Raw genomic sequence first — 27,753 nt, forward strand, 5'->3', positions numbered from 1 at the left:
CTATGTGGGCGGGGGCACGAAAACCTCCTCTGCCTCGACGCTCATGCCGGGTTGAGTCACTTCTATGATGATGGTCTCCTGAGCGTATCCGTCAGCTTGCGTCACCTCTACGATGTCGGCCTGCGTCACCTCTACGATGTCGGCCTGCGTCACCTCCACGATGTCGGCTTGCGTCACCTCTACGATGTCAGGCTGCGTCGCCGCCTCTATGATCTGGGCGTAGCCCGCCTCGCCGTCGCTCTGCTGCGCCTCGACCTCGGCCATCACCTGGGCGTAGCTGCCGTCGTCGCTCTGCGTGACTTGGATCATCTGCGCGTAGCCGCCGTCGTCCTCGGGCCGCGTCGTCACCGCTATCACGTGATGCGTCGTGTGGTAATCGTCGTGGTGTGCGTCGACGAGCGCCGTGTCAGGCGGAGTGACGGGGATCGACGACGTTTCGTTTCCGCCGGGAGGAGGCGCCGCCGCCTCCTCGTGCTCCTGCTGGGGCTCGTCAAGCGGTGTTACGACGGCCAGCATGTCGTGGTGTGTTTCGGTGTCGTCGTTTGGTGTCACGGCGGCCAGCATGTCGTGGTGTGTTTCGGTGTCGTTGGGCGGCGTTACCGAGACCACGGCGTGGTGTGTGTCGCCGTCAGTCCGCCCGGAGTCGCTCTCCTCCCCCTCCCCCTCTTCCTCCTCCTCTGGTGCGTCTTGGTTTTCGTTCCCCGGCACGGTGACCATGATGATGGTTCCTACGCCGTTGTCTCCCGTGGCGACACGCTCGTTTCTTTTGCGTTCGGAGGAGGAGGAGGAGGGGGGAGGGGGGGGGACGTCGTCGGCGGGGGGGAGGGGCCAGAGCTGCGGCTGGTCGTGCACGCTGGTCATGTGACGCTCCAGGCGGAGGCGGGACTTCCTGAAGGTCTTGCCGCAGATCGGACAGGAGAAGATCCGGGCCTCCTTAGGCCCTGCCTTCCCGTCGGGATGCACGTCCTCGCGGTGGCGTTTCAGGTGACCCAGAAGACCGAACCTCTGGAATGTAAACAAATAAAGATACTGTATCAGATATACAGTAAAGATACTGTATCAGATATACCTACCCTAGGGGACCTGATGGAGGGGAAAGGAACTGGTCTCTATACTGCCTCCCCCTGGCCAGCCGGGGCGCCTGATGGAGGGGAAAGGAACTGGTTGGAATAACGTGTTCCTTCCACGTGCTACGTCCAACCAGGGAAACTCCCCCCTGTCAGGTGTAAAGGAGCAACTTGGACACTCAAGCATGAAGGAAGCATGAGTTCAACTCCGTTGCTCTCCCCTTGTCCCCCATATATGGGGACTAGGTTGCTCTCCCCTTGTCCCCCATATATGGGGACTAGGTTGGTCTCCCCTTGTCCCCCATATATGGGGACTAGGTTGGTCTCGCCTTGTCCCCCATATATGGGGACTAGGTTGGTCTCCCCTTGTCCCCCATATATGGGGACTAGGTTGGTCTCCCCTTGTCCCCCATATATGGGGACTAGGTTGTAGATCAGCTATTTTCAGCATGCAACCAAGTGTAAAATGACTTATACTGGATCTCTTGTCCACTAGTACCTTCCTAACATTTTAGTCTAGTTTTTAATTTGTCGACGGAATTGTCAGTATATTTAGTCTTATAGTTTTAGTCATCGTAGCTTAGTTTTCATTTAGTTTCTATTTAGTTTTAGTCAGTGGAAAAAGGTAGTCGACGAACATTTTTCGTCTTAGTTTTAGTTGACGGAAACAACACTGGTGTGGTCTCTACTGACCTGGGGACAAAGGTCACAGGGGTGGGGTCTCTCCTTGCTGTGCGTGACACAGTGCAGGGTACTGACCTGGGGACAAAGGTCACAGGGGTGGGGTCTCTCCTTGGTGTGTGTGACGCTGTGCAGGGCCAGCGTGGACCTGAACTTGAAGTCTCGTCCGCACGTCGGACACACGTACGGCGAGGGCGCCTCCGGCTCCTCCTCCTTCTCCGCCTTGCGGGCGGCGCTGTGGTCGACCAATGAGATGAGAGATAGGATCAGTAGTGCCCGTTGGACCAATGACGTTAACCCGTTTATTTTTAGACCCGACCTTCGTTGTACTAAAAAATGCCTTAGTTTAAAACATCAAAAAGGGGTTCCCGCCCCAAATTGATTCCCTGAATCAATCAATGAATCAGGGAAAATGAAGCATTCTGATTGGTTACCTAGCGGTCTTGCGGGTGGGGGTGCGTCTCTCCGCCCCCTCAGCGTGGACGGTCAGCTGGTGCTGCCTCAGGGTCCTAAAGGACGTAGGACAATAAGACGTTATTACTTTCTGATATGAACAATAAGGCCATCACACGACTAGCACTCTCAATATCAAATGACACTGAGCATCCTCTGTATCGTTTCTTTAACCTCATGCCATCAGGACAGAAGATACAGAACCCTGCCATGGAAAAAGGTCCGTTTCAGTAGGAGTTTTGTCCCCTCAGCCATCGCGGCATTAAACAAACTGCCCCGCCGATAGGATGGTTTCTGTACACAGTGTGCACAGTATGATAGGATGGTTCTGTACACAGTGTACAGTATGATAGGATGGTTCTGTACACAGTGTACAGTATGATAGGATGGTTTCTGTACACAGTGTGCACAGTATGATAGGATGGTTCTGTACACACACAGTGGGGACCTCATGTTTTCTTTTGTATTGTGTTGGTGTTATGTGCTCTGTGTTGTTTTTGATGTGGGTGTTGAACAGATTGTGAAGACAAATATCCTTCAGGACAATAAAGATTATTATTATTATTATTACTTGCCTCAAGCAGAGTGCGCAAGTATTGTGGTCGTGCTGGTACGAATGTGTGCATATGCTCGGAGGTATATATATATATATATATTGTGGGGGCACTGTTTCACCAGACCAAAAAAGGCACAGAGTTCAAGTTCAGAGTGCTAAATACAACGGCACTTTTATTTGTTGGTCGGTCAAAAACAACATAAATGTCCACCCGTTATAGGGAATGGGCTTTGACTCAGGGGCTCTTTGTTTCATAGAGCATGGCCACAACTTAGGTCTCTTATAATAGGATTTGGGGACCTTGTCCCTCAATCTTCATCAAAGGGGGGGGGGCTAGGGGCACTCCTGTGTCCCAGCCAGTATGCCTGTTTCCCAGAGCCCAGCGATCACTTCTACGGTCAGGGTAGGTGAGCCGGGTGCCGCACGCCAGCCTGTCTCTCGGGAGAGTCTGAGCGTGTGAGCACAGCAGGACAGAGCCTTTTGTAACCTGCCTGGGTGTGGTCGCGCAGCAGGTGGCTTGTTAAGGCAGACGAGGAGACGGGCTGGGATGTACCTTCCGTCCAGGACCCGTTGCCGTTGGCAACGCTTGACTCTGCCTGTCTCTCTGTCTCTCTCCCCGAGGTGGCTATACCGTGGCGCGCGGTCCCGGCCCGAGACGCCACAATATATATATATATATATATATATATATACTACATTTTGATGGTGATGGTAATGAAGATATGTATCAATGTCGGGTTATTATAACTGGCTGCAGATAGGCAGTGTTGTTTTTGGCAGCCAATTTCTATTTTAGTTTTAGTCATTAGTCTCTTGAATAGTTTTCACTTAGTTTTAGTCACATTTTAGTCACCTGGAATGTTCTAGTGTTTAGTCTAGTTTTAGTCGACTAAATGTCATACGATTTTAGTCGACTAAATCTACAGTTGATTTAGTCGACTAAAATGTGTTTTGACAGGCCTTGATGTCGTTGTAATGACATATTTTTTGCACTTTGGTTGCATGCAACCCAGCATAAAAGTGGATCTCTTGACCACTAGTCCCTTACTAACATTTTAGTCTAGTTTTAATTTGTTGACGAAATTGTCAGTATATTTAGTCTTAGTTTTAGTCATCATAGATTCGTTTTTATTTAGTTTTAGTCAGTGAAAGAAGGTAGTCCAAGTCGACGAACATTTTTCGTCTTAGTTTTAGTCGACGAAAACAACACTGCAGATAGGTTACTTTCAGTTTACGTACATACAGGTATACATACAGACATTACCTTTAATTCACCGAAACATATCTTTATTACGTCGCCGTCGACCGCCAGTATATTTACCTCCGAGAATAGGCATGAAGCCAGCCGACCACAGTACAGTACTTTCAGCTTACAACTTACATACATGTACACATACATACGTTACCGGTTACCCAACCAATACATATACATACACACATACATACATTACCGGTTACCCAACCAATACATATACATACACACATACATACGTTACCGGTTACCCAACCAATACATATACATACACACATACATACGTTACCGGTTACCCAACCAATACATATACATACACACATACATACGTTACCGGTTACCCAACCAATACATATACATACACACATACATACGTTACCGGTTAGGTTACCCAACCAATATTGAAACATATCGTAAATTGCGTCACCACATGACCCGACTTTAAGTATTTAATTTCAATGTTATCACAGAGAGGCTGAGATTTGAATGTCGGCGGGTTGCCAGGTACAGTAGATAGGTACAGTAGATATAGGTACAGTAGTTACCTAGAGGAGGAGAAGCCTCTCAGACACACAGAGTACAGTAGGTACAGTAGATATAGTTACCTAGAGGAGGAGAAGCCTCTCAGACACACAGAGCAGCTGTGAGGACGGTCCTCTCAGACACACAGAGGTACAGTAGATATAGTTACCTAGAGGAGGAGAAGCCTCTCAGACACACAGAGGTACAGTAGATATAGTTACCTAGAGGAGGAGAAGCCTCTCAGACACACAGAGGTACAGTAGATAGGTACAGTAGAGTACAGTAGTTACCTAGAGGAGGAGAACCCTCTCAGACACACAGAGCAGCTGTGAGGACGGTCCTCTGTGTGAACTCTGACATGAGACTCTAACTGGACCACCGTCTTCAACCTCTTACCACACACCTGGGGAGAGAGACACAGACACCACACAGAGAGAGAGAGAGAGAGAGACATTACCACACACGTGGAGGGGGGGGGGGGGGAGACCTGCATTGAGAGGAACATTCTAGGAGTGTGTGGATATTCGGTTACACGGTAAAACAGGGCTGTATGCCTGATGGAGGGGAAAGGAACTGGTCTCTATACTGCGTTACTGCCTCCCCCTGGCCAGCCGGGGCGCCTGATGGAGGGGAAAGGAACTGGTCTCTATACTGCCTCCCCCTGGCCAGCCGGGGCGCCTGATGGAGGGGAAAGGAACTGGTTGGAATAACGTGTTCCTTCCACGCGCTACGTCCAACCAGGGAAACTCCCCCCTGTCAGGTGTAAAGGAGCAACTTGGACACTCAGGCATGAAGGAAGCATGAGTTCAAGTCCGTTGCTCTCCCCTTGTCCCCCATATATGGGGACTAGGTTGGTCTCCCCTTGTCCTCCATATATGGGGACTAGGTTGGTCTCCCCATGTCCCCCATATATGGGGACTAGGTTGCTCTCCCCTTGTCCCCCATATATGGGGACTAGGTTGGCGGAGGGTGTGTAGAGCCCAGGATCACATTAGATGATTGACACAGGGGTGAAAAATGGGTTACAAAATCGTGGGATAAAAAATATAAAAAAAACAAAAAATAAAACAGGGCTGTTCTACTAACTTAAACAAAAAAAATTGATTATTTGTCTCATAATTATAGTCTCAAATAGTAGATCGCTTAAGTGTGTGTGTGTGTGTGTGCGCGTGCACACGTGTGTGCTTGCGTGTGTGTGTGTGACTGTGTGTGTGTGTGACTGTGTGTGTGTGTGTGTGTGTGTGTGACTGTGTGTGTGTGACTGTGTGTGTGTGTGACTGTGTGTGTGTGTGTGTGTGTGTGTGTGTGTGTCTGTGTGTGTGACTGTGTGTGTGTGTGTGTGTGACTGTGTGTGTGCGTGCGCGCGTTCCGACCTGACAGACAAAAGGTCGCTCCTCTTCTGCGGTGACCTCCGACCTCACTCTCGTACGACCTTCAGCATGGACGTTTGCCTGGAGGCACACACAGGAAGTGACATCACACAACACAGGAAGTGACATCACACCAAACACAGGAAGTGGGGGAAATGCAAAAAATAATATTAATACAAAATAAATAAAAAAAAGCTGAGCAAAGTACATATTTAGGATGAAAGTGATTGGCCGGAATGACATTTGTGATGATTTGATTGGCTGAGCACGGAATGTGATGATGATCACTTCACACGAGTGTGATTTTTTTCATTTCTTTCTGTAGCCCCTCCTATATAGATAGATAGATAGATAGATAGATAGATAGATAGATAGATAGATAGATAGATAGATAGATAGATAGATAGATAGATAGATAGATAGATAGATAGATAGATAGATAGATAGATAGATAGATAGATAGATAGATAGATTATATATAATACAGGGCTGCACATAAGCGGTGCGCCAGCGCGCATGCGTCGTCAAAATAAAAAATGCGCTGTCAATCAAGCGCCGGGAAGCGCTTCTGCGTACCAATAGCCGGGGCCGCCTAGAATGATTATTTATTATGGCCAGAATACTAGTCAATTCTGTGGCGAGAGCATTTTCCACCGACTGCCACTCAAAGTGGCTACTGGCCAATCACAGCGCGTCCTTACTCAAAAGGGGGAGGGGATTCCATGCTGCTTTCTGCTGGGAGGAGGTCGGTTGACAGGAGAAAACCTGACACAAATAGTTTCGTCTTCTCCGTTTCAGATAGCAAACTACCGTAGTCCCCGGTGTAAAAGGGCATGCTTTGGATGCTTTGCACTCTTCCCATTTGCCGCTGTGCTTGTGTTTGTTTTCCGGCTGCTGGAGCAGCATGGTTGCTCGTGTGCGATGCCGTCTCAGAACCCGAATCCGAGGCAGAAACCATATTAGTGTCTCTCACAGCCTAGGCACCGGCCACCGACTTTTTACGGGTACTAAGGTTTTAGTTCCGACATAGTGGAGTGGGAAGAGTTTAAAGCATTGCGGACTGGCACTGCTGCTGCCCAACATGAACACCGTGTCTCGACACACTGTCCCTTATTATCGTAAAGTCGGGTAGTGTACACTGTTTATTTTTGCACCCAGGAGCCATGTGTGTCTGACTGTCTGACTACGTACGTCGCCTCAGCTAAAAACAAAAGTAAAGCCTGATGTATGCTTCGCTGTACGATATGTGTCGCATGTTAAAAAAATTGCTGATCTGCAAGCTCACAACGTGTTGCGACACATTTTGAGCTAGTAGATCGGTTATTTAAATACAAAATAATAAAAAAATCTAAATATTGCTTTGATGCTCATATTATCCTTAGGAAGTATTAACTTGTTTTTATTAGAACATGCATCCCATAGGGCTGGACCACACATGGACCTAGATTTTAGTAAATTTAGATTTTTTAAATAATGGGATGAATCTACAACAAGAGCCATTCTAGGGCTAAATCTAGAGTTGCAATACCCTCCATTGACTCCCCACTCATCCAATAAATATCGTTTTGCTATAAGTTATTCATCCCTCTTTTATCCATCCGGTGAGATGGGTCACCGCATTTTAGGAGCACCAAGAAACTCCTCCAGGTGCTCCTCTGAGTACTAGACCAGAAAGGTTGCGTGCAGCCCTGAATATATATTATATATTCAGCATTGGCATTTAATGTTTTGTATTAGGACAAAAAACGTACATCCTCAAATCATGATGTAACCCTGTGTCTCCTCAGTAGGTGTAATGTAATCAGATTACCCTGTGTCTCCTCAGTAGGTGTAATGTAATCAGATTACCCTGTGTCTCCTCAGTAGGTGTGATGTAATCAGATTACCTTGTGTCTCCTCAGGAGGTGTGACGTAATCAGATTACCCTGTGTCTCCTCAGGAGGTGTAATGTAATCAGATTACCTTGTGTCTCCTCAGTAGGTGTAATGTAATCAGATTACCCTGTGTCTCCTCAGTAGGTGTAATGTAATCAGATTACCCTGTGTCTCCTCAGTAGGTGTAATGTAATCAGATTACCCTGTGTCTCCTCAGGAGGTGTAATGTAATCAGATTACCTTGTGTCTCCTCAGTAGGTGTAATGTAATCAGATTACCTTGTGTCTCCTCAGTAGGTGTGATGTAATCAGATTACCCTGTGTCTCCTCAGTAGGTGTGATGTAATCAGATTACCCTGTGTCTCCTCAGTAGGTGTGATGTAATCAGATTACCTTGTGTCTCCTCAGTAGGTGTGATGTAATCAGATTACCCTGTGTCTCCTCAGTAGGTGTGATGTAATCAGATTACCTTGTGTCTCCTCAGGAGGTGTGGCCGGGCGAACTTCAGGGTGCACATGTCGCAGTGGAACGGTCGCTCTCCGGTGTGAGTTCGGTAGTGAGCCACGAGCAGAGAGCGGCACTTAAACTCCCTGCCACACCTGTCGCACAGCAGAGGGCCTCCCGAATACCTGGGAGGGGGAGGAGTCAATTAATACTCTGCTACACCTGTCACACAACAGAGGAGCTCCTGAATACCTGAGATACCTGAGAAGATGATGTAAAATAAGTGAACCCATTCTGACCTGAGATCAGATTCTAAAAATGTCAGTCGTTCTTCGATTTTTCAAAAAATAGCAGATCTACAAGCTCATAGCGCGCCACCGAGTGGCGCGCTATGAGCTTGTAGATCTGCTATTTTTCAATAGCTAAAGCACAACATGACGCTAACCCCAAAATGGGTTCCCGTTCAGAACGGGTTAAAACCCACTTGCCGCCATTGGCCTGGATCTACGTCAATTAAAGCTCATTAGTTAATAAGAATGAGTAAGAAACAATAAAAAGATGTTTACCTGACAGTCGTTCCTTCCTCGTGTACTTTACGGATGTGTTTGTAGAGATCTGCTGCGCTCACATAGGTCTGAAACAACAATAACAATAACAACAATAATATAGAGATCTGCTGCGCTCACATAGGTCTGGAATAACAATAACAATAATATAGAGATCTGCTGCACTCACATAGGTCTGAAACAACAATAACAATAATATTATAGAGATCTGCTGCACTCACATAGGTCTGGAATAACAATAACAATAATATTATAGAGATCTGCTGCACTCACATAGGTCTGGAATAACAATAACAATAATATTATAGAGATCTGCTGCACTCACATAGGTCTGAAACAACAATAACAATAACAACAATAATATAGAGATCTGCTGCGCTCACATAGGTCTGGAATAACAATAACAATAATATAGAGATCTGCTGCGCTCACATAGGTCTGGAATAACAATAACAATAAAATTAATATAGAGATCTGCTGCACTCACATAGGTCTGGAATAACAATAACAATAATAATAATATAGAGATCTGCTGCGCTCACATAGGTCTGAAACAACAATAACAACAATAATAATATCAATACCAACAATAACAATAACATAGGTCTGGAATAACAATAATAATAATACCAACAATAACAACAATAACAATAACATAGGAGGTTATGTGGGAACGCCTACTGACAGCCCATACAACCAATCAGAAAAGTCCTGTCTGATCGCATTAAACAACGTTAAACAATGGTAAAATCACTTTTCCACTCGATTTGCCACTTTATGCACATGCTTATGTTAAAATGGATAATCGATTCATATCGATATATATATATATATGCTTTTTTAAATATATTTTTCACCCCTGTGTCAATCATCTAATGTGATCCTGGGCTCTACACACCCTCCACCAACCTAGTCCCCATATATGGGGGACAAGGGGAGAGCAACCTAGTCCCCATATATGGGGGACAAGGGGAGACCAACCTAGTCCCCATATATGGGGGACAAGGGGAGAGCAACGGACTTGAACTCATGCTTCCTTCATGCCTGAGTGTCCAAGTTGCTCCTTTACACCTGACAGGGGGGAGTTTCACTGGTTGGACGTAGCGCGTGGAAGGAACACGTTATTCCAACCAGTTCCTTTCCCCTCCATCAGGCAATATAGATATGTTTTGACACCACGTGGTAACAGTAAACTAACCTTAGGACAGATGTGATAATCGATTCATATGGATATGTTTTGACACCACTCTGTAAGGGTAACTAACCTTAGAGTAATAACAGTAAACTAACCTTAGGACAGATGTGACAGCCGTAGGGTTTAATAGTAAACTAACCTTAGGACAGATGTGACAGCCGTAGGGTTTGACCCCGTTGTGGCCCATGACGTGGACCCTGAGCCTGGAGTGACAGTTGAAGCTCTTCCCGCACATCTCACACAGCCAGGAGGGGGCGCTGTTGTCCCCGCGCCGGCCCCGCGGCCGAGAGTCCGCCTCCGAGTGCATGCGGCGCATGTGGCTCTGTGGGCGGAGTCACGAGGCAGGCGGGAAATAAAAGGGGAGGAGGCAAAGACACCAACGTAAATTTTTCCCCAAATTCCAGGCGGGAGATTCGACGCACGCGGAATTTCAGTGGAATGCATTAAGTCAATGAGAGCTCAGTGACCAGCTCTATTTATATATAAAATACACTGGAGTCAATGAGAGCTCACTCAGTGACCAGCTCTATTTATATATAAAATACACTGGAGTCAATGAGAGCTCAGTGACCAGCTCTATTTATATATAAAACACACTGGAGTCAATGAGAGCTCAGTGACCAGCTCTATTTATATATAAAATACACTGGAGTCAATGAGAGCTCAGTGACCAGCTCTATTTATATATAAAATACACTGGAGTCAATGAGAGCTCACTCAGTGACCAGCTCTATTTATATATAAAATACACTGGAGTCAATGAGAGCTCACTCAGTGACCAGCTCTATTTATATATAAAATACACTGGAGTCAATGAGAGCTCAGTGACCAGCTCTATTTATATATAAAACACACTGGAGTCAATGAGAGCTCAGTGACCAGCTCTATTTATATATAAAATACACTGGAGTCAATGAGAGCTCAGTGACCATCTCTATTTATATATAAAATACACTGGAGTCAATGAGAGCTCAGTGACCAGCTCTATTTATATATAAAATACACTGGAGTCAATGAGAGCTCAGTGACCAGCTCTATTTATATATAAAATACACTGGAGTCAATGAGAGCTCAGTGACCAGCTCTATTTATATAGCAGCCAGAAACCTTGTATGAATCTGATCTCAGGTCAGAATGGGTTAATCAGACCAGTGTGTGTCCAGTGGAAAACCTCGTATGAATCTGATCTCAGGTCAGAAAGGGTTAATCAGACCAGTGTGTGTCCAGTGGAAACCTCGTATGAATCTGATCTCAGGTCAGAATGGGTTAATCAGACCAGTGTGTGTCCAGTAGAAAACCTCGTATGAATCTGATCTCAGGTCAGAACGGGGCACCCACCTGTGCGTTGGAGTAGCGGTTGAACTTCTGGCCACACACGGGGCAGGGGAACGGCTGGAGGCCGGTGTGCGTGATGGCGTGACGCGCCAGGTTGGTCCGACACGACATCACCTTCCCACACACCTCACACACCACGCCGCCGCCCGGCGCCTTCCTGTCCGCCAAGTCATCTGTTAGCACACACACACACGCACACACACACACACACACACACACACACACACACACACACACACACACACACACGCACCAGTGTTGTTTTTGGCAGCAGTCTTTTTTAGTTTTAGTCATAATAGTCTCTTGAATAGTTTTCATTTAGTTTTAGTCACATTTTAGTCACCCGGAATGTCTTAGTGTTAGTAGTTTTAGTCGACTAAATGTCATAGGATTTTAGTCGACTAAATGTTCATGTGATTTAGTCGACTAAAATGTATTTTGGTGGGCCTGGATGCCGTCGTAATGACTGTTTTTACACTTGCTGAAAATAGCCGATCTACAAGCTGTTGTGAGCTTGTAGATCAGCTATTTTCAGCATGCAAAGAAGTGTAAAATGACTCATACTGGATCTCTTGTCCACTAGTCCCTTCCTAACATTTTAGTCTAGTTTTTATTTGTTGACAAAATTGTCAGTATATTTAGTCTTAGTTTTAGTCATCGTAGCTTAGTTTTTTGGCTTAAACAACGATATATAGCTGAGAGAAACGCATGCTTGGATTGGTCTCGTTTATTTTAAACGATAAGCAACAACTGTTGCTTTCGCCCAATTGTAGAGCAGCGTTCATGAAAGCAGTGACGCACTAATAAATAGGCTTACAATAAAACATCCGACCGTAACAAGTCAACATTAAATAAAAGGCATTACCTCTCAAATAAAAATAATATATAATCCAGACATTGTAAACGAAAGGCATTTTGCTTCTCTTCAGAAACCCAAAAAAAAACACCACCCGATCGTAACATGAATGAACTCTTAAATCAATCAAACCCTCTAGGCTCTCTATGGAACAAAAAACTAAAAAAAACTTAATAAAAGTAACTGTTTGGCTACCATTCAAAACAACACACGCTGTCAAGTGTAAACGAAGTAACTAATGGATTTTCTTTTCTTCTCCTCTTGCCGTAACATTAACTGAAATAAAGCGTCATTTAATCGAGGCTTTATGACAGCAGCGAGACGAGTGCTTGCATGCGAGGCGCACGCATGGCTCGCAATCATAGCTGCCTGGGAGAAATATGCGAGGCCCTGTGCTTTAATAATTAATTTGTTAATATCCAAAACTATACAAAAATGATCACATTTCTATCTATAAGGACAAACCTTATTAGAAATAAATGTTAATAGCATATGAAAGCCTTTTGAAATGTGTATATGTTACTGAATTGCAGGTGCTGCCAAATAAGTATAATTACTAGGCTACCTCAAGCCAGTCAGTTGTGCAAATATATATATAGGTCAGATCAATTAGCAGAGCGGAGCAGCTTCTCAATCTGCAGCACAATGACCAGCTCTTTACTTACTTTAATAATATGACATAGTGTTGGATCTCCATTCTCCAGACAAACAAACCTTGGATTATATTTATTGGATTTATTCAATTCTTCTTTCTTCAAACCATGGCACGAGCCACGAGGTAAGAAACTATATAATTATTCACTCTTCGCACAGCACCCATGCAGGCAGGTGTTCTTAATCGCTTCGCATTCCCATCAAAGTAGCCTATAGCCTATACCACACTAACTTTGTGATCAACCTTCTTAATGTGCATATTTTATTTGTAAAAAGGAACACTGTATTAAGACATGGCAGTATAATATTGGTGCAAAATGGAAATATGTAATTAAATACCGGTAGTTGAGAGATAGCTTAGAGAGAGAGAGAGAGAGAGAGAGAGACAATTGATATTGCTTAGAGAGAGAGAGAGAGAGAGAGCCGTTCCATTTCAAAGAATACAAAAATGCCGTCTCGCAGGCGCGTTCGCACAACCAAAAAAGCGGCTCTGTCTCTGAGAGTTTATATTATAGTAAGTTACCGTAGTTATATTAGTGCAGAAAAGAGACAATAAATCCCGCTTTGGAGAAGATGCGCTCCGAAGGGGTTGTAGTGGCTATATAGGTGCCAACTTTGCATAACGTGGCACATTATTTTGACATCACAGTGGTCGTGGACTTCTTAACCCATTCTGACCTGGGATCAGATTCATACGAGGTTTCCGCCGGACACACACTGGTCTGATGAACCCATTCTGACCTGAGATCAGATTCTAAAAATGTCAGTAGTTTTTTTTTTTTTTCCAAAAAATAGCAGACCTACAAGCTCATATCGCGCCACTCGGTGGCGCGATATGAGCTTGTAGATCTGCTATTTTTCAATAGCTAAAGCATAACATGATGCCGACACCAAAATGGGTGCCCGGTCAGAATGGGTTAAGCAATTATTAACGAAAAGCAACAACTGTTGCTTTCGCCCCAATTGTAGAGCAGCGTTCATGAAAGCAGTGACGCACAAATAATTAGGCTTACAATAAAACACCCGACAGAGGCATTACCTCTCAAATAAATAACATTTTTAATAAACAAAGACAACTAGAACTAAGAACTAAGATGAGAGAACATATTACTCCAGTTTTGGCTTCACTGCACTGGCTTCCGGTTGTTTTTAGGATTGATTTTAAAATTATTTTACTTGTGTATAAAGCTCTCAATGGTCTCGCACCTTCCTACCTACATGACTGCCTGCCTAAATATGTCCCAAACCGCCCCCCTAAGGTCTTCCACTGCTGGCCTGCTCGCTTTGCCTAAAAAAATGGCAACTAAAAAATACGGGGAAGCAGCTTTTTGCTTCTAGGGGCCTCACTGAATTGCATTACTGCTTGTGTTTTAATGTCGTTGCCTTGCTTTTCTTTTATTCTACATTGTTCTGTAAAGCACTTTGAGCTGCATTTCATGTCATGAAAGGTGCTATACAAATAAAGTTTTATTATTATTATTATTATTATTATTAAAGAAGGATTTACTGATAAAAAACAACGACAGATACGTTACGACGACGATGATGATGCAATACCATTACCTTGGTCCTCCTGCTCTCCTGGCTCCTCCTCCTCCTCCTCCATGGCGGCGTTGCTCCGCCTCCTGCCCCTCCTCCTCCTCCTCCTCCTCTTCCTGGCCATGCCCCCGCCACCGTCCGACTCCTCCCCCTCGTTGGGCTCCTCCCCCTCGCATGGCTCCTCCCCCTCGCCCGGCTCCTCCACCTTGATGTAGCGACGGTACGACCCGATGACCTTACGACCTATGACCCTGTGACGCTTCAGACGCACTGGGGTGAGAGAGAGAGAGAGACAGAGCCTGTCAGTCACAATGTGGGACAGACAGGGTCTCAATGTGAACAATAATGCCTGTCAATCACAATGTGGGACAGACAGGGTCTCAATGTGAACACTGATGTCTGTCAGTCACAATGTGGGACAGACAGGGTCTCAATGTGAACACTGATGTCTGTCAGTCACAATGTGGGACAGACAGGGTCTCAATGTGAACACTGATGTCTGTCAGTCACAATGTGGGACAGACAGGGTCTCAATGTGAACACTGATGCCTGTCAGTCACAATGTGGGACAGACAGGGTCTCAATGTGAACACTGATGTCTGTCAGTCACAATGTGGGACAGACAGGGTCTCAATGTGAACACTGATGTCTGTCAGTCACAATGTGGGACAGACAGGGTCTCAATGTGAACACTGATGCCTGTCAGTCACAATGTGGGACAGACAGGGTCTCAATGTGAACACTGATGTCTGTCAGTCACAATGTGGGACAGACAATTTACAATTTACAATTTAGGCATTTAGCGGACGCTCTTAATCCAGAGCGATTTACATTAAGCAAGAACAAAAAAGCATGGGAATACATCACATAAAAACATTTATCATGAAACATGCGTAAGCTAAGAAAGTAACAGTGGAATATCTATATAATGAAGCTATACATATAAACTATACATCTATACTACTATGCTATACATATGTACTATGACGTGCTATGACTACATACAATGCAATTATAGTGCTGTCTACATAACATGCTATAAGTCTGTATCAAATGCTATCTAAGTCTACAGAAATTTCAAAAAGTCAAGGGATTTACATGTCTTAATGACAGTTGGTAGGGCGTTCCACATTTTTGTGGCATAGGAGTGAAATGAATTTAGGTGGACCCTCTTGTAAACAAGTGTCCACTCAAACTGTTAATAAATATTTAAATCAATCAATCAATCAACCAGTTTTTTTTAACTCCCTCTGGTGTTGTTGTGTTGCTGGCATGATTAGACTGACTGAGTGTCACTGTTTATTATGATACTTTTATTTTTTTAAACCGCGGCAATGAACCCGATACCGCGGTATGCGTTCATACCGGCGGCATGGCGAAATTGCGGTTATTGCACCCAGCCCTACAGACAGGGTCTCCATTTGTGGGACACCTGAGAAGTCTTGGAAATGAGGGACGGTCCCACACTAAGGGGGACCCCTACCGACACTAAAACTATGACAAAAACATGTTCATCGACTACCTTTTTCCACCGAGGAAAACTGAATGGAAACTAAATGAAAACTAAGCTATGACGACTAAAACTAAGACTAAATATATTGACAATTTCGTCAGCAAATAAAAACTAGACTAAAATGTTAGGAAGGGACTATAGTGGACAAGAGATGAGTATAAGTCATTTTACACTTGGTTGCATGCTGAAAATAGCAGATGACTACGACATAATGTAACGATGTCATCTTAATGACTACAAAACAATGACTACAACATGACGTAACGATATCATCCTGATGACTACAAAACAATGACTACAACATGACGTAACGATATCATCCTGATGACTGCAAAACAATGACTACAACATGACGTAACAATATCATCCTGATGACTACAAAACAATGACTACAACATGACGTAACCATATCATGACTACAAAACAATGACTACAACATGACGTAACCATATCATCCTGATGACTACAAAACAATGATAAAAACATGACGTAACAATATCATCCTGATGACTACAAAACAATTACTATAACATGATGTAACAAATTCATCCTGATGACTAGAAAACAATGACTACAACATGATGTAACGATATCATCTTAATGACTACAAAACAATGCCTACAACATGACATAAGGAATTCATCCTGATGACTACAAAACAATGACTACAACATGGCGTAACGATATCCTCCTGATAACTACAAAACAAAGACTACAACATGACGTAACCATATCATCCTGATGACTACAAAACAATGATAACAACATGACGTAACAATATCATCCTGATAACTACAAAACAATTACTATAACATGATGTAACAAATTCATCCTGATGACTACAAAACAATGACTACAACATGACGTAACGATATCATCCTGATGACTACAAAACAATGACTACAACATGACGTAACGATATCATCCTGATGACTACAAAACAATGACTACAACATGACGTAACGATATCATCCTGATGACTGCAAAACAATGACTACAACATGGCGTAACCATATCATCATGATGACTACAAAACAATGACTACAACATGACGTAACCATATCATCCTGATGACTACAAAACAATGATAACAACATGACGTAACAATATCATCCTGATGACTGCAAAACAATTACTATAACATGATGTAACAAATTCATCCTGATGACTACAAAACAATGACTACAACATGATGTAACGATATCATCTTAATGACTACAAAACAATGCCTACAACATGACATAAGGAATGCATCCTGATGACTACAAAACAATGACTACAACATGGCGTAACGATATCCTCCTGATGACTACAAAACAAAGACTACAACATGACGTAACAATATCATCCTGATGACTACAAAACAATGACTACAACATGACGTAACGATATCATCCTGATGACTACAAAACAAAGACTACAACATGACGTAACGATATGATCCTGATGACTAAAAAACAATGACTACAACATGACGTAACAATATCATCCTGATGACTACAAAACAATGACTACAACATGACGTAACGATATCATCCAGATGACTACAAAACAAAGACTACAACATGACGTAACGATATCATCCTGATGACTACAAAACAAAGACTACAACATGACGTAACAATATCATCCTGATGACTACAAAACAATGACTACAACATGACGTAACAATATCATCCTGATGACTACAAAACAATGAATACAAAACAATGACTACAACATGACGTAACGATATCATCCTGATGACTACAAAACAATGACTACAACATGACGTAACGATATCATCCTGATGACTACAAAACAATGACTACAAAACAATGACTACAACATGACGTAACGATATCATCCTGATGACTACAAAACAATGACTACAACATGACGTAACGATATCATCCTGATGACTACAAAACAATGACTACAACATGACGTAAGGATATCATCTGATGACTACAAAACAATACTACAACATGACGTAACGATATGATCCTGATGACTACAAAACAATGACTACAACATGACGTAACGATATCATCCTGATGACTACAAAACAATACTACAACATGACGTAACGATATCATCCTGATGACTACAAAACAATGACTACAACATGACGTAACAATATCATCCTGATGACTACAAAACAATGGCTACAACATGACGTAACGATATCATCCTGATGACTGCAAAACAATGACTACAACATGACGTAACGATATCATCCTGATGACTACAAAACAATGACTACACCATGACGTAACGATATCATCCTGATGACTACAAAACAATGACTACAACATGACGTAACAATATCATCCTGATGACTACAAAACAATGACTACAACATGACGTAACGATATCCTCCTGATGACTACAAAACAATGACTACAAAACAATGACTACAACATGACGTAACAAATTCATCCTGATGACTACAAAACAATGACTACAAAACAATGACTACAACATGACATAACGATATCATCTGATGACTACAAAACAATGACTACAACATGACGTAACAATATCATCTGATGACTACAAAACAATGACTACAACATGGCGTAACGATATCATCCTGATGACTACAAAACAATGACTACAACATGACGTAACGATATCATCCTGATGACTACAAAACAATGACTACAACATGATGTAACGATATCATCCTGATGACTACAAAACAATGACTACAACATGACGTAACAATATCATCCTGATGACTACAAAACAATGACTACAACATGACGTAACAATATCATCCTGATGACTACAAAACAATGACTACAACATGACGTAAAGATATCCTCCTGATGACTACAAAACAAAGACTACAACATGACGTAACGATATCATCCTGATGACTACAAAACAATGACTACAACATGACGTAACAATATCATCCTGATGACTACAAAACAATGACAACAAACCTGGCTTCCATGTAGGATCGCCGTCATCCTCCACTCCTCTCATCTCCTCTTCTCCTTCTTCTCCTCCTCCTCCTCCTTCATCCCCTCTTCCTCCTCCAGACTCCTGCTCCTCCTCCTCCTCCTCCCCCTCCCCCTCCCCTTCGGGGCCCAGGGGGGAGGGGGGGAGGGAGGGGGGCACGGGCGGGCAGACAGACGGGTACTTCTTGGGTCGACCACGCTTGCGCTTCTGAGACTTGACCAGCAGACACTGGAGGGAGACGTCTGAGAGACAGACAGGCAGAGAGAGAGACAGACAGGCAGAGAGAGACAGATAGGCAGAGAGACAGACAGGCAGGCAGAGAGAGAGACAGATAGAGAGACAGACAGGCAGGCAGAGAGAGACAGACAGCGAGACAGACAGGCAGGCAGAGAGAGAGACAGACAGCGAGACAGACAGGCAGAGAGAGAGAGAGAGACAGACAGGGAGACAGACAGACAGGCAGAGAGAGAGACAGACAGAGAGACAGACAGGCAGGCAGAGAGAGAGACAGACAGGAAGGCAGAGAGAGACAGACAGAGAGACAGACAGGCAGGCAGAGAGAGAGAGAGACAGACAGACAGAGAGACAGACAGGCAGGCAGAGAGAGAGAGAGACATACAGACAGGCAGGCAGAGAGAGAGACAGACAGGCAGGCAGAGAGAGAGACAGACAGGCAGGCAGAGAGAGAGAGACAGAAGGAGAGACAGACAGGCAGGCAGGCAGAGAGAGAGACAGACAGAGAGACAGAGAGACTCTAAGGGTTTCACCTGGACAAAAAACATCACGCACTAGAAGCGCACTCTGTCGAGTGCCTACTTGCTTGTTGCGCACTAGTAGGCCTACTAGTGCGCAAGCAGAGCGTGCAAGTACTGTCGAAATCTACAAAATGTCAAATCTCAGCCTCTCTGTGAAAGTGAAATATTGAATTATTAGGTTTAGCTATTTGCTACGTACCTAGTTTTTGGAGGTAAAAAAAAGTAGTGTTGTGAAGTATGGTAAAAGTTTATATCTATAAAAGAAATACAGTTTTATCGATTTAGAATTATTCTGGATCCCTTTTAAGTTTCTCAAAGAAAAATAAATCATCGATATCTGATGAAAAGAAATGTTAATGTTCAATTAATACGGATGAGTGACGGCTTTCGATGGTGACTATTACTTGCGCAAGTAACAAGAGTATATATTATGTAACAAGAGTATATATTATGTAACAAGAGTATAATATTAAATAAGTAACTAGAGTATATATTAAATAATAAGTAACTAGAGTATATATTAAATAATAAGTAACTAGAGTATTTATTAAATAAGGTACCAGTGTTGTTCAGGTCGACTTGGACGGCCACGTCAATCATGATGACTCCGCCTCCTGCTCCGCTCTGACAGCCCACCTCCCTGGTAGCTCCGCCCCCCTCGTCAGGCTCCTCCCACTGGCAGGCTACGTCCCTCCACTTGTCTCCCCGCGTCCTCGCCTCCTCCTCCTCTCCTCCCATTGGCTGCTCCTCCATAGACTCCGCCCACACAGCTTCGGCGGACATCCTGAACCTCACACACACACACACACGCACAGAGACGCGCACGCACACACACACAGAGAGACGCGCACAGGCGCACACACACACACAGAGACACGCACGGGCGCACAAACACACACACACAAAGAGACGCGTACACGCACACACACACGTTTGTAAAAATGTAAATTTTACGTTATACATAAAAAGATTACATCATTTTCAGCCATTCGATATTCCGTTTTTTTGTGACGTAGGGGTCAAAGTTGAACGAAAGCTGCGCTATAAATATTTTAGAAATAGGTCAACAATACAAATGACGCTAGTGTTGTGGATTCATTAGTTTTGAATGCGCGGGACCACCAACACATGACCGGAACTACTGCATATTATTCACCAAAACCAGAGCAACACTTATACTTTGAAATAGTTAGCTCATAACATGTCGTTAGCGCTCGTTATCCGCGAAGCAAACTCCTGCTGCCTCCCGCATTATGTGCAAATTCTAAACAGGTGGTGCGCAAACTACGCATGGGCAGTTGAGTGATATTCAACAAGCGCTTCCAAACTCCAGCACTCAAAAATCACCAACAAACACATTGCAGATTTACGCAATAAGCCACGAGAGGTCTCAGGTTACCGGGTATTTTACCCGGTAAGCTGGGGCCTCGAGTGGCTTATTGCTTTTCTAAAAACGGTTACAAACATATAGCAATATTAACCTAATAAAACGATTTAATTCACAAAAGTAGCTATACGCTTTGCGCCACCAGAGCGAGCCACATCTAGTGTTGTTTTTGGCAGCAAATTTCTATTTTAGTTTTAGTCATAGTCTCTTGAATGGTTTTCACTTAGTTTTAGTCACATTTTAGTCACCTGGAATGTATTAGTGTTAGTCTAGTTTTAGTCGACTAAATCTCATGCAATTTTAGTCGACTAAATCTACAGGTGATTTAGTCGACTAAAATGTGTTTTGGCGGGCCTTGATGCCATCGTAATGGCAGATTTTATACTTGCTGAAAATAGCCGATCTAGAAGCTCACAACACGTCGCAGCGCGACGCGTTGTGAGCTTGTAGATCGGCTATTTTCAGCATGCAACCAAGTGTAAAATGACTTATACTGGATCTCTTGTCCACTAGTCTCTTCCTAACATTTTAGTTTCGTTTTTAACTTTTTATTTGTCGACGAAATTGTCAGTATATTTAGTCTTAGTTTTAGTCATCGTAGCTTAGTTTTCATTTAGTTTCCATTTGTTTTTGTCAGTAAAAATAGGTAGTCGACGAACATTTTTCGTCTTAGTTTTAGTCGACGAAAACAACAGCCCACATCACTTCCTTGTTTTGCTCGGCGAGTATAGCCCCAGTGATTGAAGGAGTGGGTTATCGGTGGAATTTACACCGGTCGCGTGGCGGTAACCAGCCAATCAGAATCAAGTATTGGGACAACCCGTTTTTAGAAAGGAGGATAATTCATGCTTTCCGTACAGCTGCAATGTTGGCGAGTTTGATGCTGTTTAATACAATCAGAGGGGACTGTTCTGTTTGGATGAACGGGCCGTCTATGGGAAGTTGCACCTTGTTAGCACCTTGCTGTCAAGATGGCTGCTGTGTGCATATTTTCGTCAATTGGAGTGACTAGGCGCCCCACCAAAAAAAGGAAAATAGATTAATTAAATGTCATAGATTTCTATCTATGACAATTAATTAATCTTTTCCTTTGTTTGAAAAATCGAAGAACGACTGACATAGAAACATAGCTTTTTTCACAAAACTGTCGGGATGTGGAAGACATTTATAGAATCTGATCTCAGGTCAGAATGGGTTAATTTGCCATTGACAATGAAAGGAGAAATTAGGTCATACAGTATGTGCCTCAAATATGACTTAAATTAAAAAAAGGGAAAATGTAGACAAGCAAATGGGCTAAGCAATCACATACATTCAGTTGTTCATGAGACGATGTATGATGATGTGTAATGATAAGAGCACCCCTCAATTCACACAGGTGTGATTTATTTAAAGGATATGTTGGGTCTCTTTTGATATACAGGTTTAATGTTTGTTTTTAGTTCAATGTTTTTTTTTTAAACGCCATAATTTGACACTGAAGATAACTTAATGTTTGTTTTGAAAACGCCATTGGACACTGAGGAGAATTTAATGTTTGTTAAACAAACTCAATACAAAGACTGTTAACTGTGAGTGGACGACACCATAAAGCATTACACTTGTCTACAAGAGGGTCCACCTTGTTCAATGCATCAAAACATTTAGAGACGTACAAATAGACACTTCTATATAGTTAAAGAACAGAACAGGAATTCATCATAAAGGAGGTAAAAAGGGAAAAGAAACATATACAGTGGGGGGGGGGGGGGGGGGGGGGTTCAGATAATTAATTATTGTGATGAAAACACCACTAGCATAATGAAACAATATAAGGTTGTATCTAGATTAGTTCATCTAGGACAGGGGTGGGAAACTTTGACGATGGAGAGGGCCACTATATTTCCACTCACTCACGCCCTAGAGGGCCATATATTACTGTCGTAGCAAAAATAGGCGATCTACAAGCTCGCTGCGACGTGTTTTGAGCTTGTAGATCGGCTATCTTTTGCTATATTCGAATTGGAATCCTGAAAATTTACATTTTTATGTAATTTCAAATGCCTTTAATTATACGTGTGTTGAGCATTGAGCTACACATTTAGACTGACGTAATTAAAGCGGGTCATGTTTTGCATGTTGTGTAATTGTAAACAGCTGGAACCAATAATATATCAGTATTCTGATATTATTAACCTGAGGGCCACATTAAGTTAAGGTGGGGGCCGCCAGTTGCCCACCCCTGAATGTCACAACAATGCCACAACTATCACCTAAATTGCAATACTTTGAGTTAAAAGACGTAAGCTTTTTCCTCCTAAATTCATCTATAAGTGTACATTTCCGTCCTACACAAACCATTTTGTACACTCTCTGAGTTAAAGGACCACTTCACCGCTTTTCAACCTATCTTCATATAATAGGTCCTCACTAATAATCATGATAAAATGGCACGATTTTTTTCTGCTCAGTCTGTGTCTCATAGGAGGGCTGTGGGCAGTTTAGAAACCGTCTTCCAGTGACATCATCATTAGGCAGATTATTTTTTAAACAAGATTTTTTTTACAAAAATGTTTAAATTTTGATTATCGTGAGTTGCATTGCAACTTTTCAGGACTAGAAAGCCTGCAGTTTCTATTAGCTTGTATTCCCCATCGATGATGTCACTGGAAGACGGTTTCTGAACTGCCCACAGCCCTCCTATGAGACACAGACCGAGTAGAAAAAAATTGCACCATTTTTTTCAAGATTATTAGTGAGGACCTATTATATGAAGATAGGTTGAAAAGTGGTGAAGTGGTCCTTTAAACCAACATTGATTTTAACAATATAAATTGGGGGTCCCTGAGATAGAAGTGCCATTAAATGGGGGTCCCGGAAATTATTTTCGCTCCTATGCCACCAAAATGTGGAACGCCCTACCAACAGTCATTAAGACATGTGAATCCCTTGACTCCTTCAAAACCGCTCTCAAAGGGCACCTATGGACGGCTGCAATTTGAAACTGGCCCCTGTAAAATCTGAATCCCCCCCACACCGCCTCACATTTCCCCTCACTGTATATGTATCTTTTCTCTTTTTGCTTCCTTTATGATGAATTCCTGTTCTGTTCTTTAGCTACATAGAAGTGTCTATTTGTACGTCTCTAAATGTTATGATGAATTGAACAAGGTGGACCCTCTTGTAAACAAGTGTAATGCTTTATCGGGTCGTCCACTCACAGTTAACAGTCTTTGTATTGGGTTTGTGCTTGAAATGTACTGAAATTCTGCAAACTGTTAATACATATTTCAATCAATCAAAAACCCCTGAATGCCACAATGCCACAACTATCACCTAAATTGCAATACTTTGAGTTAAAAGATGTAAGCTTTTTCCTCCTAATCTATAAAGTGTACATTCCCGTCCTACACAAACCATTTTGTACACTCTCTGAGTTAAATACAAAATTCATCTTTAAAATCAAGTTAAAAGAACACCTTATGTAAACCATACTGCAGTAACCCTGGGAAAATAACAAACCAAATGTATAATGTGTTGAAAGTGATTTTTTGCTATGTTTTTTATTTTCTTATTTTATATTTTATTTTACTATGTTTTATTTTGAGTTAGTGTTTGTAATCAATTGTAAGTATTGCCTTTGTTAAATGTTTGTCTGTGTCGGACCCCAGGAAGACTAGCTTTTGTCAAGGCAAAAGCTAATGGGGATCCTTATAAACAATAAACAAACAATAAACATTGATTTTAACAATATAAATTGGGGGTCCCCGAGATAGAAGTGCCATTAAAAGGGGGTCCGGACTCCGTATAGACTATAATGCATAGTGTCAAACTGGGGGGGGGGTCCTTGAAATTAAACGGGTTGAGAACAGTGTTGTTTTCGTCGACTAAAACTAAGATGAAAAATGTTCGTCGACTACCTTTTTTCACCGACTAAAACTAAATAGAAACTAAATAAAAACGAATCTATGATGACTAAAACTAAGGTCACATTCTCACCTAATACTTGGTAGACTCAGATCCGTATGGGCGGGGAAAGGGGATTCTTGCATATTTAATTGGCTGGGGTTTGCCTTCACACTGTCATTCGCAGCAATTGGAAACGCAGCAGGGGGGACCTTTATCAATGTGTTCCGTTCATAAACTATAGCCTACACAGTGAAATCTATGGTGATAAAATTACACTCATAACGTGCATGTGTCGTGCCGTCTGGGACCCCCCCCCCCCCCTCTCTCTCTCTCTACGCACGCAGCCGCCACACACTGTTCTTTTGGGCATGGAGGCACAGCGCTGCATGAGCGCACTGATATAACTCCCCAGTCCCACACAGTGACAGCACTCCATGTTTACGGCACGCACAGACAGACAGACAGACAGACAGACAGACAGAATATTATGTAGGCTATAATACACTGCAGTGTTTTTATGTGTTTTCTTAAGCAATTGATTAATGTAGCCTACACGTCCTCATTTCGATCAGGGCTTCAGTCTCCTTATTCGACCACGTCTATCCACAGTAACGGGACATCTTTGCGCTGCGTAAAATATGCCTTCTCCGTCTCCAACTGTGTTCAGCTCCTCACCCGCCACATTATGTTTGCTTCATTTCCTTTATTTACTGCGGATTGCATTCACACCTGCACCGAATCGTAGTCAAGTCCGATTCGAAGCGAAGCGAAACCCACGTTTTTGGGCGGAGTAAAATGCGGTTATTTGCTGCGCATTAGGATTCGAATGAGCCTTCACACCTGCCAAACGAAGCGCACTTTCTGACAATGCGCAGCATGATTCGTTTTAATCGCAGCAAAGCTCTCTGGTATGAATGCGACCTAAGACTAAATATACTGACAATTTCGTCAACAAATAAAAACTAGACTAAAATGTTAGTAAGGGACTTTTTGATGAATTGAAAAATGTGGACCCTGTTGTAAACAAGTGTAATGCTTAATTGGGTCGTCCACTCACAGTTAACAGTCTTTGTATTGAGTTTGTGCTTAAAATGTACTGTCAATTCTACAAACTGTTAATAAATATTTCAATCAATCAATCAATAGTGGACAAGAGATCCAGTTTTATGCTGGGTTGCATGCTGAAAATAGCAGATATACAATCTCACATCTCAATCTCACAAGCGCGACGCGTTGTGAGATTGTATATCTGCTATTTTCAGCATGCAACCAATTAAAGTGTAAAATATGTCATTACAACGACATCAAGGCCTGTCAAAACACATTTTAGTCGACTAAAATCTTATGACATTTAGTCGACTAAAACTAAACTAACACTAATACATTCCAGGTGACTAAAATGTGACTAAGACTAAGTGAAAACTATTCAAGAGACTATTATGACTAAAACTAAAATAGAAATTTGCTGCCAAAAACAACACTGCTTGAAATGAAACGGGTTGAGAATCACTGCTTAGAGAAGAATCTTCTCTAATGGGGGGTCCCTGGAATATCTCTTCAAATGGGGGGTCCGCGGGGGGCTGATTATAGTGTCTGTCAATGTGGGGGTCCCTTCTTGACGTGATAAAGTTTAAGACCCCCTGCTGTAGTTAACCCATTCTGACCTGAGATCAGATTATAACGCACAGAAGAACGGTGGTTCTTTATCGGCATTCTGACCTGAGATCAGATTCTAAAAAAAAATGTCTTTAATCCTGACAGTTTAAATAAATAGCAGATCTACAAGCTCATAGCGCGCCACCCGGTGGCGCGCTATGAGCTTGTAGATCTGCTATTTATCTGTAACGTCTGTAACGTTTATCTGTAACGTTAATAATAAAGCCGTTCTGTTTTTAAAGTTGTACCGGTTTTATGTTTTTTAAATGTTCAAATAAAACGACTTTTAAATGTCTTTCAGCAGTCTGTGCTTCAACGTAACTGACGCGTCGGTTGAACTACCATGAGTGTCATTAATTAAAAACCCGTCTGTGGCTCAAATAAAGGCTTTTAAAGGGCTTTAAAAAAGGGATTTTATATTTTTTATTATCGTCTTTATTTACCTTCCGCTCGGCGTTCAGTCCCTTCTCCCGTTCAAACACAGCACTTCCGGTGTCACACCGGATGAGAAACCAAGTATGAACCTTCAAAATAAAACGCAAAAGGGAGGGGGGGGGGGGGGGACGTGACGGTCAGCAGCGCCGCCATTTGGCGAGGAGGAAGACATGTCCGCATATTATGGAGGAAAAAAACAACATATCAAATCTTTTGTATTGTATTAATATTAATGATAGCCTATAGTTAGTAGGCCTATAGTGCGTGTGTGTGCGTGCGTGTGTGTTTATATATTATTTATAGGTTTTTTTATATGCAAAATACTTTACCTTTTTAATAATGAAAGGATTCATGCAGTTTATATAGCTATGGTCATTTTTGTCGTGTAATTCCAACTTACGAGTATAAATATAAATATAAATATAAAAAGTATAAAGTATAAATAGTAAAGTATAAGGCCCGTATGGTCTAGTTACTAGTTACTAGTTACTAGTAGGCAGTTCGAGGGGGTCCCCAGGGGTCCTTGAGGCATGAGGCAGTTCCAGGGGGTCCCCAGGGGTCCTTGAGGCATGAGGCAGTTCCAGGGGGTCCCCAGGGGTCCTTGAGGCATGAGGCAGTTCCAGGGGGTCCCCAGGGGTCCTTGAGGCATGAGGGCGTTCGAGGGGGTCCCCAGGGGTCCTTGAGGCATGAGGCAGTTCCAGGGGGTCCCCAGGGGTCCTTGAGGCATGAGGCAGTTCCAGGGGGTCCCCAGGGGTCCTTGAGGCATGAGGCAGTTCCAGGGGGTCCCTAGCTAAAATGATAGTT

At 42.9% G+C, this 27,753-nt stretch overlaps 1 protein-coding gene across 1 annotated transcript; it reads right to left on the reverse strand.

Annotated features, from left to right (window-relative positions):
* Nucleotides 1–26,969, reverse strand: LOC310867510 (uncharacterized protein; the record flags this gene model as incomplete). The annotated part of the gene is made up of 13 exons (XM_083777624.1): nucleotides 26,958–26,969; nucleotides 20,144–20,367; nucleotides 18,911–19,070; nucleotides 14,388–14,614; nucleotides 11,318–11,487; nucleotides 10,119–10,301; nucleotides 8,785–8,852; nucleotides 8,244–8,403; nucleotides 5,905–5,982; nucleotides 4,822–4,934; nucleotides 2,183–2,257; nucleotides 1,827–1,983; nucleotides 1–1,005 (listed from the first exon to the last, which is right to left on the reverse strand). Exons 2-13 carry the CDS (start codon nucleotides 20,364–20,366, stop codon nucleotides 1–3), a joined length of 2,619 nt encoding a protein of 872 aa, XP_083633750.1. The 5' UTR covers nucleotide 20,367; nucleotides 26,958–26,969.
* Between the last annotated feature and the right edge of the window lie 784 nt (nucleotides 26,970–27,753).

This window comes from Protomyctophum parallelum, assembly GCF_964188405.1.
Source record: "Protomyctophum parallelum genome assembly, chromosome: 12".
NCBI classification, from domain to species: Eukaryota; Metazoa; Chordata; class Actinopteri; order Myctophiformes; family Myctophidae; genus Protomyctophum; species Protomyctophum parallelum.